General features: G+C 43.9%; 1 protein-coding gene across 1 annotated transcript in view; it reads right to left on the bottom strand.

Moving 5' to 3' along the window:
• Positions 1 to 8,633: 8,633 nt before the first annotated feature.
• Positions 8,634 to 13,586, bottom strand: part of LOC123955409 (pancreatic lipase) — a 46,364-nt gene continuing 41,411 nt past the window's right edge. Inside the window, exons 10-13 of the mRNA XM_046027429.1 lie at positions 12,581 to 12,710; positions 10,700 to 10,808; positions 9,973 to 10,137; positions 8,634 to 8,757 (exon numbers count right to left, since the gene is read on the bottom strand). Coding sequence (XP_045883385.1) covers positions 8,694 to 8,757; positions 9,973 to 10,137; positions 10,700 to 10,808; positions 12,581 to 12,710 — 468 coding nt within the window. The 3' untranslated portion in view covers positions 8,634 to 8,693. The remainder of the gene's footprint in view (positions 8,758 to 9,972; positions 10,138 to 10,699; positions 10,809 to 12,580; positions 12,711 to 13,586) is intronic.

The raw sequence follows: 13,586 nt of genomic DNA, 5'->3' as shown, positions 1-13,586 counted from the left end.
AGACTGTGGTGAAGTCGAAGGCATTTATGCTTTTCTTTGATGTTGCAGTGAAGAGATTCATGATAATCTAATGGTGGATGAATAGGTAAACTGGTTGGTAGGCGATGTAAGATGACCCTGTCTGCCTCTTGGACCTCTTCTCCTTACCTTCCACATTGGCTTCATTGGCTGCCATGGAACATGTCAAATCCTTTCCTGACTCAGGGCCTTTGCACTTACTATCCCATGTCTAAAACTCTCCTCCCTAGACTTTCACTAGGCTGGATCCTTCTTGTCATTCAACAGTTAGTTTAAATGCCACCTCTTTAGTGAGGCCATCACTGAGCGCCCCTGAAGCCCTTTCACTGTCATCCTCCTACCTGACCCCAGACCCCAGTTCCCTAGCACCTTATGGGTTTCCTTCAAATCACTTGTCATGGGTTATAATTATCTATCTTATTCACCTGTTTATTTTTCTGCAATCACATGTTCCCACCTTGCAATGCAATTCCATGGGACAGAAGGACAGATATCTCATCAGTTTGGGCCAGTGCTATGACTCCAGCCTCTAGAACCATGCCCGGCACTGAAGTGGTTATGAATTAAAGAAAGGATGAGTGTACACATGAATGGAATTCCTTGGCAATTTACTCTTTTTCTGAGAGTGCATATCAGGGCTGGGGAAGGGGGCTAGGACCCTGTTTAAAGGAGTGGAAAGAAAGAGAAGTTGATCTTCTGATGAGCAGGCAGACTGGAACTATCTGATTAGATTTAGGGAAACAGTCATCACATGATCTGCTATGATTTGCCTGGCGGGGGGGGTCAGGACCCCAAGCCTGTTCCCCCTCTGCTCACCTCACTGCCAGTTCATCTCTGGGCTCCATGCTTACCCCAAGGGAAAGGCCCTGCTTCAGGGGTGCGATGGCTGTAACTGCTTCGGGGTGATCAGAGTTGATGGAGAAAGCCTCCAAGCAGGACAAGAGGGTTTATCTGCAGCAGCCACGGGGATCTGGCGATGACAGTGAGTGTGAGCTCTGGCCCTGGAAGATAGGGACACAGGCATTCAGAGAGTAGTTTTCTTTCTTAAAAAAGCTGTATTTCACTCATGTTTGTAAATGGGTAATGCACGCTTCTCCATACATCTGGTATGGTACAAAGTTAAAATGGTTCCTTTACCAGCTCTCTGTGTGTCCTTCCAGAGATATGTCTATACATAGTATATTTTACCTAAAGATATAAATGGTTGGGGCCCCTTGGGTGGCTCAGTTGTTTAAACATCCAACTCTTGGTTTCAGCTCAGTCATGATCTCAAGGTCTTGAGATCACGTCCTATATTGGGCTCCATGCTCAGGAGAGAGAGGAGAGGGAAAGAGAGAATCTTTAAGATTCTCTCTTTCGGGGCGCCTGGGTGGCTCAGTGGGTTAAGCCGCTGCCTTCGGCTCAGGTCATGATCCCAGGGTGCTGGGATCGAGTCCCGCATCGGGCTCTCTGCTCAGCAGGGAACCTGCTTCCCTCTCTCTCTCTCTCTCTCTGTCTGCCTCTCTGCCTACTTGTGATCTCTCTCTCTGTCAAATAAATAAAATCTTAAAAAAAAAAAAAAAAAGATTCTCTTTCCCTCTCCTTGTGCCCCAGCACCCAGCACCCACCGCTACCCCCACTCACGTGCACATGCTCGCTCTTTCTCTCAAATAAAGAAGTACATCTTTAAAAATAAAGATACATAAATAAAAATATAAATGGTTAATATATAGTACACACTATTTTGCAACCTGATCCCAAAATATTAACTATAGTCCTGAAAATCACTCCTTATCAGTGCATATGGATCTGCTCCAATATTTCTTCCAGCTGCACAGTATTCCAATATTTGGATATTCATCAACCCTCTTCTAATGAACGTTTGATTGTTTTCAATCTTTTACTATTAAAAACAATGCCTTAATGAATATTCTTACACATTTGTCGTCTAGAAGGACAGTGTATCTGAAGGATGAATTCCTATAAGTTGAATTTAAGGGTTTAAAGATATGTACATTTAACATGTTGATAGAAGTTCCTGCCCCAGGTTTCATCATCTGAATGTCCTGTGTTTGTTGGCTACTCTGCCCACCCCACTCTTGAAACAATAGTGGAGTAGAGACCATGAGTTATTTCAACAGTCAGCTTTTAGAAGTATGCTAGTTATGGTTCTTTTGGTTGTAAGCAACCGAAATAAATTCTGGCTAGCTAATTTTTTTTTTTTAAAAGGAGAGATATATTGGAAGAATACTGTGGCATCTCATGGAATCCATGAAAGTTATAAACCATGAGACATAGGGAAGCCCCCCCAAATGGGACCACCCTCGACATCTCAGCAGGTTGTCCTCAGATCTTTCTGTCTTGGACCTGATATTGATGCAGGCTGTGTGCATCTCAGCCCAGAATTTTTATTTACCAGACAATTGGCTTGGTTAGGTCAGAACCTGTCCCCCAATTAACTGGTAATGGGATATGGATCCTGCTGGGTGTGTCTGCCCCCAGGGGACCAATCCCTGTGCATTCAGACATGGAGTTGAACCTGTGAACTGGGCAACTGCTACAAGAGGGGTGTGGGTCTGCAGTAAGGAAATAGCAATCCTGAATCAGCTGACTTGCATTCTGTACAAAAGTGCAGTCGGTGGCTCAGTGACGGCAGGTGGGAGATTTCTTTAAAACTACCACTTAGGTTTGGCACACCTTACAGTCGTGAGCCTTATGAGTTGTCAAGAGTGAATGATGACTGTGGAGTCTGGATTTCCTGATCAGAAAACCTGATCAGGACCGTTGTGTTGTTTTTTGGTTTTTGGGTTTTTTTTAAAGATTTTTATTTATTTATTTGACAGACAGAGATCACAAGTAGGCAGAGAGGCAGGCAGAGAGAGAGAGGAGGAAGCAGGCTCCCCGCTTGAGCAGAGAGCCCGATGCGGGGCTTGATCCCAGGACCCTGAGATCATGACCCAAGCCGAAGGCAGAGGCTTTAACCTACTGAACCACCCAGGCGCCCCCGTTGTGTTGTTTTAAGGTAAGAAGTAGCAGCCCTGTGTTCATCGGCCTCGGTTGTTCTAGATGAAGCGAACTGTACTGGACCACTCTGCTTTCTGCAAAAGTCAAAAGCAAGTGAACCCAAAAGGAGCGCTCACTTCTGACAACAGCAGTGAGGTCAAGGCAGTATGAGAAGTCCAGAGACAAGGTCAGCCTGACCACGGCTAGGAAAACCCTCCTGACCCTTGACTTGCCCCCAGACTTCTGTGGGGCAGACAAACAAGTTAGGGATGATGAGACGGATGGTGAACCTGGCCACAGTTCTTCACGCCCCTGCCCTCCCCCACCCATGTCCTTCGCAGGTGAGCTTGCTGCTCTTCCCATCAACATCTGGAGTCTTTCCCCCCATACTTGTAACTGGGCCAGTTGCGTGACTTGATTTGTCATTAAATGGGATGGCAGCAACATCTGGACCAGCTCAGAGCTATCCAACCCCAAGTACGTGAGACACGCAGCCAAGATGAGCAGCACTGATGACTCCACCCACTCTGACCAAAGACACGTGAGAGAATCCAGCCAAGAACAGAAGAAGCACCGAGCTACCCTGGAGATTTGTGAGCGCTAATATATGCCTACTGTTGGAAGCCGTCGAGTTGGTGATGGTGTGTTATGCAGCTATAGCTAAGCAGTACAGGAACCCGGCTAAGCCAGGCCAGGGATTGGGAGAGAACAGTTCTCATTGAGTTCCCTGGTGCCATTCGTGGGCACGCGGCATCAGATGAGGGTGTGTTCTTTCCAAAGACAGGGAGGAAACTCCCTCATCTGTCCAGAGACACTGTGCTCTAAAGCACTGGCTCCCAGTGTGTGCCCTGGGGGCTAGATTGGTCTAAAGGATGGAGATAAGCCTGTAAAGTCTCTTAGGCTAATTAATTCATTCTGTAGCAGATAGAAAGATTTCTCTAAATAATGGTGACAACTGAAATATGCTGAGTGGACTTCTGGGTCAGCTTCAGGGAATTGGGCAGGGTTCATATGTATGCAGATCTGTGGATCTTTTTTGGAAACTATGACTCCATTTCTACTAGACAGCTCTCCTGTCTTCGCTGCGTATGGCTCCTGGACGATCACAAAGTGGACACTGAAGCTGCCAGCTGTCATCTGCCGCGTCCACGTGCCTGGATGAGGCCAAAGAGCTGCTTTCCTCCAGCCAATCAGCTCTGTCCTTGTCTTCTCCTTCAATGTCACGTTCAGAATATACAGGTAACTTGTCCTCTGGTGAGAGAACAATCTTTTGAATTTGGGAAGAAGAGTAGGGTTGGTTCAAACTTGGTTTGTCCAAAGGGGTTTTTGTCTTGAGAAAGCTATTTTCTAAGTCTTCCCCATAGCCTAGACACTTATACACATTCAGCGGAAACACGTAAGTATTCTTGTATTAGAAGAATTTGTCCCTGTGTATTATTATGGAAGTGGGTGTAGGACTTACCATCAGTCAACTCTTGACTTCTTCTATCAGAGATGACCAGTCTGTGGGACATGAACTCAGCTGTGGAGTATAGCCCAGATTTCCTGAGTCCTTTCCAAAGCCATCTGTGGAGCCTATCAGTTCGTGTGGGCTGACTAACAAGGAGAAGACTGAGGACACACAGATCCTATTGCCACCTGGGGAGCATTAGGCGCTAAAGTCTGGATCCCCTGTGTTTCCTACTTTATGAAGCCTTTTCTCTGTCCTACCCTTCCCTCCACCTCTCTCCCCCAAAGTAAACACCAACTCCTCAGTCTTCTCAAAGTACCTTATACTTCTGAGACTGCTTCCTAGCTGTTTCCCTGTCCAGTTCCCTCACCAGACTATAAGCTCCTGGGAGGGTGAGGAATGTAGAATTTATTTCGCATCCGTAGTGCCGAGAGCAATGTCTGGAATATGGTCTTGGAGATTGCACGAATGTTTGTTACATGAAGTAATACACTTAATTTCAGTTCTAATGAGGGAGGGACCAAGCTGGCATCACTTCCAGAGAAACCTGCAAAGGAACAAGGTGGGCCCCTGTGGTGCCCACAGAGGTGTGCCACTCAGATGCCTTTAAGAGAACCTCCTGTAGAAGCAGAGGTGACTGACAGCTCAGATGCCACCTGTCGGACCCACCACGTCATTCATGCAGAGGCCACACTTCCGCCAGCTGCCCTCAGCCAATGACCGAGCACGGCAAAGGAAAAAGAGCCCATCCACTCCTGCTGAGGTAGGATCCCTGCAAAGGGTCCTTCACTTGGGGACTCTCCATGAACCTGACCATGAACCTGACCAAGACTACCTCAGAACTTTGCTGAGGTCTGAATCTCAATCCAATCTTTCCTTCCCTTTCTCCTCTCGTGGGTGTTAGACCTGTATTGCGGTCTGATGGTTCTCCTTATCTACTCTCACTTTCTCCTCTTTTACTCTTCACTGACATTGCCCTGAGTAAATCTTTTGCGTGTCGGATCCCATCTTGGGGTCTGGTTCTCAGAAGTTGTATAATAACCTCTCTGTGCTTCGGCTGCTTCCCCTGAAAATGGGGATAATAGGAGCACCTACTTTATAGTGTGTTGTCAGAATTTAAAGAGTAATATGCATAAAGCACTTAGAATTGTGCCTGGTGGACTGTTAGTGTGATGCATATGTGAGGAAAAACAAAAACAAAATAGAGGGGCAGTCAGCTGCCTTCTCAAGGAGCCTGTCAGAAAAGAAATAAAGTCCAGCAAGGAACGGGTTAAAAATCACATGCTCAAAGGGAATCATCTATACATGGACTAGTTCATCCTTTCAAATGGATCTAGAACTCCTGTCTAAAGGGAGGAAAAAGTCTGAGTTGGGTCTCTAGGAATAAGAATATTTCCAGGGCACCTGGGTGGCTCAGTCAGTTAAGCCTATGCCTTCAGCTCAGGTCATGATCTCAGGGTCCTGGGATCGAGCCCTGCATCGAGCTCTTTGCTTGGCAGGGAGCCTGCTTCCCCCTCTCTCTCTCTCTGCCTGCCTCTCTGCTCACTTGTGATCTGTCTGTCAAATAAATAAATAAAATCTTTTAAAAAATACCACTATCAAGTGATGTTGTTTAAAAAAAAAAGGAATATTTCCTAAAAATTTACTGAGATCAGAATTAGGTAAATGATCTGAGCAAACAATTCATTTAAAACAATTAGAGTAACTTGCAAACTGCTCCATTATGATGAAAATGGATATCCTTCTTTCCTAACAGCAGGGTTTTTCACAGATGTATTTTGGAAGATTTAATTCTTTGAAAACCCTTTGTTCCACCTTGTTACTTGAGTAAATTTGTAGACAATCTTTTATTCATTTCTTTCATTATTTGCTATTCATCATTATTAGTGTATTCTAGAAAAGTTCCAAGAGCAATTCATAGTAATTATAATTAAAAACAGTGATTAAGCCCTCAACATGTATTAAATGTGCTAATCCCCCAAAATTTCGTGTATACACTGAAGACACCAAAGTTGATGTGTGTAACCAGACCTTTACCCTCAGTTCAGCTCTGTACTCATGTATTTAACTTCTCAATTGACATGGCAATTGGATGTTTGATGAGCATCTCAGATTTGACAGGACTAAACCTGGCCTCCCTCCTCAAATCTGTTCCTCCCAATCCAGTCATTTCAGTGAATGGTATCTCCATCTAGTTGCTCTGGCCAAAGCTCCAGGAGTCCTCCCTTCCATTCAAATATTCATTCCTCTCCCATATACAGGGTCCACGTGTGTTGCCGATGCTGGCTTCCTACGTGGCCCAGTAGTGCACCCTGACTGGGGTAAGCCAATGGGAACATTCCCTTTATCAGGCCACAGGCCAATCAGAGTGAGTCTCAGGGATTTTATTTGGGAAAATGGGGAGGGAGATATACCTTTTGTCTCTTACTGAATGTGAAAGAGAAGGTCTGGATAGTCTTAACGGTGGTAAACAGCTCTTCTTCAATTGGGAGAGGAGCAAGTCTTGGTATAAAACCATTAGACACCATAGACAAGAAAGCATGGGAGCAGGAAGAAAAGTGGCTCTTGAAGAAGTCACGAAGTTGTTGGATCAACAAAACCTCAAGCTTCCCCACCTCTGGGCTTTCTAGTCATGGGAACCAGTATATTCCTTGTTGTTAAGCCAGTATGAATTAGAGCTTTCAGTTCATATGGAAGCATCCTGATTAATACAGATCAATGTTCTCAAAACACATCTTCATGTGTTGCTCAACTTGCATGTACTTTGGTGAAACATGGAATGAAAAGCATTTTCACATCTCTGTGGTTTTGCCTGTGTCGTTCCCTGTTTCCGGAGCTGCCCTTTCAGCCATGTCCTCTTGGCAAATCTCCACCCAACTTTCAAGCCCTAGCACAGATGGCTCTTTCTCTTTTAGGATGTTAGTGATTGGACATGGCCTAACTTTAAATACTTGACTCTAGTGAGGTCATTCATTCTTTCCATTAGTGAGATGGTCATTGAAAAAAATATTTATTCAGTCTCCTACTACTTGCCAAGCATTTGCCAGCCACATACAACACGTAAACGCCTTAAGGAGAGACATGCAGACAAGTAAATAAGCAATTCTGATCCAGAGAAAGAAGTTCTGAGATGGAGGAAGTTCTGGGTGCAGCAGTAATGCGGTGGGGGGTGGGGGTTTCTCACCCAGTCTTAGGGGGGCGTGTGGAAATGGAGGTGAAGAAAGACTTCCTGGAAGAAATGCTGTCTACACACAAATTTAAGAACCAGGAAGAGTTCAACAGGCAAGAAGACAAGAGAAAGAACATCCCAGGGAGCGGAAGAGTTTGTGCAAATGTCTAACCACATCTGGGATCAGGGCCCTGTTGGGGGCAGTGCGAGCATATAGATTTCTAGAAGGAATGTGGTAGAGATGGGCTAGAGTCCTCAGTTCAAAACTGGACAGGAGGACCTCACAAGGCTTCCTGAGGGATATGGGTTCTTTCTTGGAGACCATTAGGAGGCTCTTTGATTTGTGCTTTAGAAAGATTTAAAAAGCTGCAGAGAGGAGAGGAGATGAGTTTGAGGGGACCCTACTGGGAGCAGGGAGACTGGTCAGGAAGCATGATCTGCCCCATCCTTATTTCCTTATGTGTCATCTTTCCTGAGATGTCCGATTAGGAGCAGACACAGAATGTAAAGATGATGGGAAAGTGGCCACGTTTGATACCTGCCATGTGTACACCCTGGGAGGTGGGTCATCTTGGATCTGGAAGTCTGCCTTAACTGATCTGGATGACAACAGTAGTATTAGCAATGGGTATGACGTCAGTGCCAAGGAAACAATTTTCTCAAGCTCAAATGCCCACGTGATATGTAGCAAACTTCAACCATCATTTGTGGTTCTTCAGACCAACTGCAAATTTCAGATTTTATTTTATTTTTTTAAAGATTTTATTTATTTATCTGACAGCAAGATAGAGATCACAAGTAGGCAGAGCAGTGGGCAGAGGGAGAGGGAGAAACAGGCCCCCTGCTGAGCAAGGAACCTGATGCGGGCCTCGATCCCAGGACCTTGAGGATCATGACCTGAGCCAAAGGCAGGTGCTTAACCGACTGTGCCATCCAGGTACCCCAAATTTCAGATTTTAATTGCGTTATCCAAAAGAGCCATGGGAAAAAAGAACATGATAACAAAGAGATGTATTGCTTCACCAATAGATTTTATTAACAGTAAGATATGCAGTGGTCACATGTCAGTGACTCCTAACACGGGGTAAGAGTGAGCAGAATATCTTCTCTCACGGTTTCTTGACTACAGAAGTTGAACCTGGAGAGAGAAAACAACAGAAAGTCCGCTTTTCCTGGGGGACCGCTGGTGTGTTGAGCATAACACAGCCTCTCATCTCCCCAGTCTGAGCAAGAACCACTCCCTGTGCCTAAGACCAGACACTGGCCAAGGGAACACAGACCTCTTCTGTATAAAGGACTGCATTCTCCTTTCCAGTGTTCTTTCATAGCTGCACAAGAGCCAAGAGGAAGTGTCATTGGACGCCCCCAAGGACAGGGAGCATTCATTTGCCATATCCTAAAGCACCCACTAAACACTTGGCTATTGTCAATCAGTGCAACCTAGAAAGGGCAGGGTCAGTGGCGTGATAAAAAATCAGTCCAAGGGAAATTTCCGAGGTCCTGGTGTTAACTTCACTAGGCATTCTTACTTAATTCAATAACCAAATTGAAATGACTAGCATTACTCACTAAGACTGAACAAAACTTAATTTGCCTAGGAGCTCATTTTCTTTAATAACATACATAAGCATGTGCAAAGGCCCTGGTACATAAAAGGTACTCAGAAGGTGCTCTCTTCTTTTCATCTTCATTTCCCTCCCTGTGGTCTGATGGCCAGCAGACTCGCAGATAAAACATTAAAGGTTAAACACTACTAGTGAAAAAGGACACGAGAAAGGAAGGGTACACATGATCTGTATATGAATAAAGGTGAACTGAATTTGTTTTGCGGTAGTTAAGAACTTGCTGGAGTCAAATTTCCTGCCTACAAATTATGGTACCGAGCTTTCACTTAATGATCTTTAATGGAGACAAGAATAGTACTCTCATCCCATCACTATCCTCAAGAGAGTAAACATATCCATTACCCCAAATTACTCTTCTGTTCCTTTGTAATCTCTCCTTCTTGACCCTGCCCATTTCCCCTTCTCCCAGGCAGCCAGTGACCTGCTGTCAGACCTATGACACAAGGCTCAGTTGCTAAATGAAATCCCTTTTTCCACTTCAGGGTCATGAAGCCAGATTCTCACTTTAACACTTTACTTGCATCAAATGACACATTCATATCTACAAATCTCTCAAAGTTCTTCCCCCAAATTCTGCTCTTTTTCCTAAAGAAACAGAAGGTACTAGGAAGCAACGGTGACCATGGCTTAGGAGAACCATTGTCGGAGATTGAACCTACAGCAGACTTCCAGTGGGAACAGTGTGGGTGACTCAGGACTGCAAATCTCTTGGGGTTTTTATTACTTACACTTTTCCATCGTTTCTTTCCACCATGATCTTGGACGCTCCCACTCTGGGTAGAGTTGGGTTGATCACGTTGTTGTACCAAACAAATTTAACCTTCTGCAAATCTCCAACGTCCACATCAGAGTCAAATTCATTGGAGTGAGTGCTGTCTGGCTGGAGAGTGCCCCTTGGGAGTTGAGAAGTTAATGAAAACATACATGAACCTATAAATATATACATATATATTTCTAAAATGAGCTTACAATGAATCTCTAGGAAGATGATTGACGGTACGTTCGCCATTCTAAGGTATTAAATGCAGACATGTATGCCAACTCGGGGGTAGGTCATTTGCCAACAATAACTCATATTCCTTTAAAGTCATCCTTACTTTAATAAAACTTCAAATATGTTTTAGTCGCAAACCTCCCACAACTTAATGAAGGATGACATCATCATGTCATCTTTTCCAGGTTGTTTTGTGGGCAGAAAAATTATTTACTGATTATAAATCAGATGCCATGCATCAAAGCAAACATCAGTGGTTTTCTCAGGAACGAGCAGAGAAAAAACTCAGAAACAGAATTCTGAAATGTACTAAGGTGTAAGATAAAAGGATCTCTTCCTTGGAAGGACGTGTGGTGGTACTATACTCCCATATAGTAATGAATAAACGCGTGTGTTCGTAACTGCATTATATGGGCAAAGGACTCCGACATTTAAGAAGTGTAGGATAATATTTTACTCACTTGAAAATTTCATACTGTTTAGAATTTCCTTTATTTCCAAACAAAGAAACTAGCATGTGTCCCGTAACCTTCTTCCCAGACAGTGTGACAGTCACCTTATACCGCCATCCTGCACGGGGGAAAATAGTTGCAAACTGTCATTTGTAGAGAAGATATGCTAAAAACAGGATTACTTGGATGCCATTGCTGCTGAATTTTGGATAATTTATATATAGGATTGATTGTTCTTCTAATCAAATAGTCTCCTTTATCTAAATGCTCAGAAGACACGTGTGAAGCCAAGGCAGGAGCACAGAATCTTTCCAAAGTCTATAGATATCAAGTAGTATTATGTAAGTCATATATTTGTGTTTAATTTCTTAACCTAACAATTTATTTTGAATATTATAAGAACTATATCTTAAAAGAAAGTAGGAAGGGGGCACCAGGGTGGCCCAGTCAGTTAAACCTCCAACTTACGGTTTCAGTTCAGGTCATGATCTCACAGTCATGAGATCAAGTCCTGTGTCTGGCTCTGAGCTCTGTGTGGAGTCTGCTTGGGGATTCTCTCTCTCTCTCTCTTTCTCCTTCTGCCCCTCCCCAGCTGGCACACACTCTCTCTCTCTCTAAAACAAAATAAATAAAATCCAAAAAGAGAAAAGAAAAAAGAAAGTGGGAAGAGGGTACAGTATGACATTTTCATCAGTTTACTATTTTTTTAAAAGATTTTATTTATTTATTTGGTAGAGATCACAAGTAGGCAGAGAGGCAGGCAGAGAGAGAGGAGGAAGCAGGCTCCCTGCCGAGCAGAGAGCCCGATGCGGGGCTCCCTGCAGAGCAGAGAGCCCGATGCGGGGCTCCCTGCAGAGCAGAGAGCCCGATGCAGGGTTATATACATAACCCTGGGATTATGACCTGAGCCGAAGGCAGAGGCTTAACCCACTGAGCCACCCAGGCGCCCCCAGTTTACTATTTTTTAAAGATTTTATTTATTTACTTGAGAGAGAGAGAAATAGCACAAGTTGGGGGAGGGACAGAGGGACAAGCAGACTCCCCACTAAGCAGGGAGCTCAATGTGGAGCTTGATCCCGGGACCCCGAGATCATGACCTGAGCTGAAGTCAAGTGCTTACTGGACTGAGTCACCCAGACACCCTCAATTTACTATTTTCATAGGTCATCGCATTTTAGAGTCCTATTGTCTTTTTGTCTACATTGTCTACATTTATTTTTAAAAAATCTATTAACTCAGCTTTACCTTGCCATCAGAAAGCTATTAAGTTATGGTAACCATTTTGTGGTACTAGTCAATAGTTAACTAGCAGCTTATGTCAGTCAGAGCTAGCCTGGGCCAAATTGAGGAGGGAATAAAACTTGGCTTATTTTTTACAGTGCAGCCAACCCCACTGACTCTAGTCTAAATAGTTTCTTCCTCGGCAACCCAGGAAGGAACATGTCTCACCATCCCTGTACCCACTAATTCCTATCACGCATGGAGTCCTCCACCCTAAATATCTCTTAAATCTGTCAACTCCCTACCATTCCCACAATCTCTGGTATCTCTCTCCTGGATTGCTTTTGTGCTTGTACAGAACCTCAGAATTTTGCTTCCGTGAAATCTCTGACTAAATTGGAAGAGTCTGGAGCAAAACAACCCTCCTGAATTTGGCACCAGAATAAAACACGAAGAAATTCCTTTTTCTATCATTGTTAGTTCAGGCTCCCAAGTTCTGCTCTTTTACCCCAATGAGCCAGAGTTACATTGAACACAAGAGCTTTTGAAAAGTTTTCCACGTTGGAAAGGAGCATTTACAACTTTCATACTGAAGAACAGTTCCACACATTTCACTGAACATGGTAAAAATACATAGAATTTTGAATTTAAGGCACATGTAACACTTACGAGCAAAACTAACGGCATCACCAGTGTTCAGATAAAATATCTGGTTCACTCCGTTTGTTTTTCCAGAAAATCTGTCAGCGTAATGACCCATCTGCGGGCAGCCTTCGCTTGGGCAGGGGAAGCACTTGTTCTGGGGGAAATTAACAAATGATGAATGAGGACACTTTCTTTTAATAGTGTGTCACCTTTTTCCACTTGTTGCAGTTCAAATATTTGAAAGCCAATTCTGACGGGATGGCAAAAGACAATTTTCATAGTGTTTCAGCAAAAGTAGAAAATGCATTTCATTAGTTACGATGACAAATTTGACCGTTAAATAACACGATACTAACAAAAATACAAAAATCATACAAAAAAGGAAATTTAAATATATACTTATACATATATTTTAATCTTTTCTCTTTTGCTTCTGTATGTTGCTCAAGATATCCATTTGCCTATGGGTAGTTAGACTTTATTTTAGAAAGATTGCAAAAGAAAGAGCGAAGGGTGATCATCAGCTCTGATAGGCAAAGGTTTTTCTCAAAATTTTCAGTTCCCACTTTAGCATATTAAGGTCTGAAGGATTCAGACCTCGGAATTTTCCCAGTGTGAACAGAAAATGCCCCAGTTGGCCCTTAAGTCTTCGCTGTGAGGTTGGGGTGTGGAGAATACATATATCACTTAGGAAAATGTCCTCTTTCTGGGCCAGGAGTTATGGCAAGAAGAGAGGAAGAGGGAGAAACAGAGTGGGAAGGACAAACATCACAATTCCTTCTATGGAGAGGTAATCCTGCTCCACAGTGAGGCAAGGGGCAGACTCTTGGATCAATGAACCAGATGGGGACTGGGCCAAGTCTCAGGGTCTGCATCTAACAAAAGTTAAGGAGAGACTGAGCCAGTTGGAAAGAAATGGCCAGAGCTCTATGGGGAAGTTGGCCAAGCTGGAACAGTTGATGTTCCTAGACATTATCTGCAGACACCAGCAGCACATCCATCAATAATGCAGACCCCCACGTCCTCCCCT

Source organism: Meles meles, chromosome 13 (genome assembly GCF_922984935.1).
Source record: "Meles meles chromosome 13, mMelMel3.1 paternal haplotype, whole genome shotgun sequence".
Lineage (NCBI taxonomy): Eukaryota > Metazoa > Chordata > Mammalia > Carnivora > Mustelidae > Meles > Meles meles.
The sequence above is the reverse complement of the archived record's forward strand: the minus strand, read 5'-3'. Positions and strand labels throughout refer to the sequence as shown.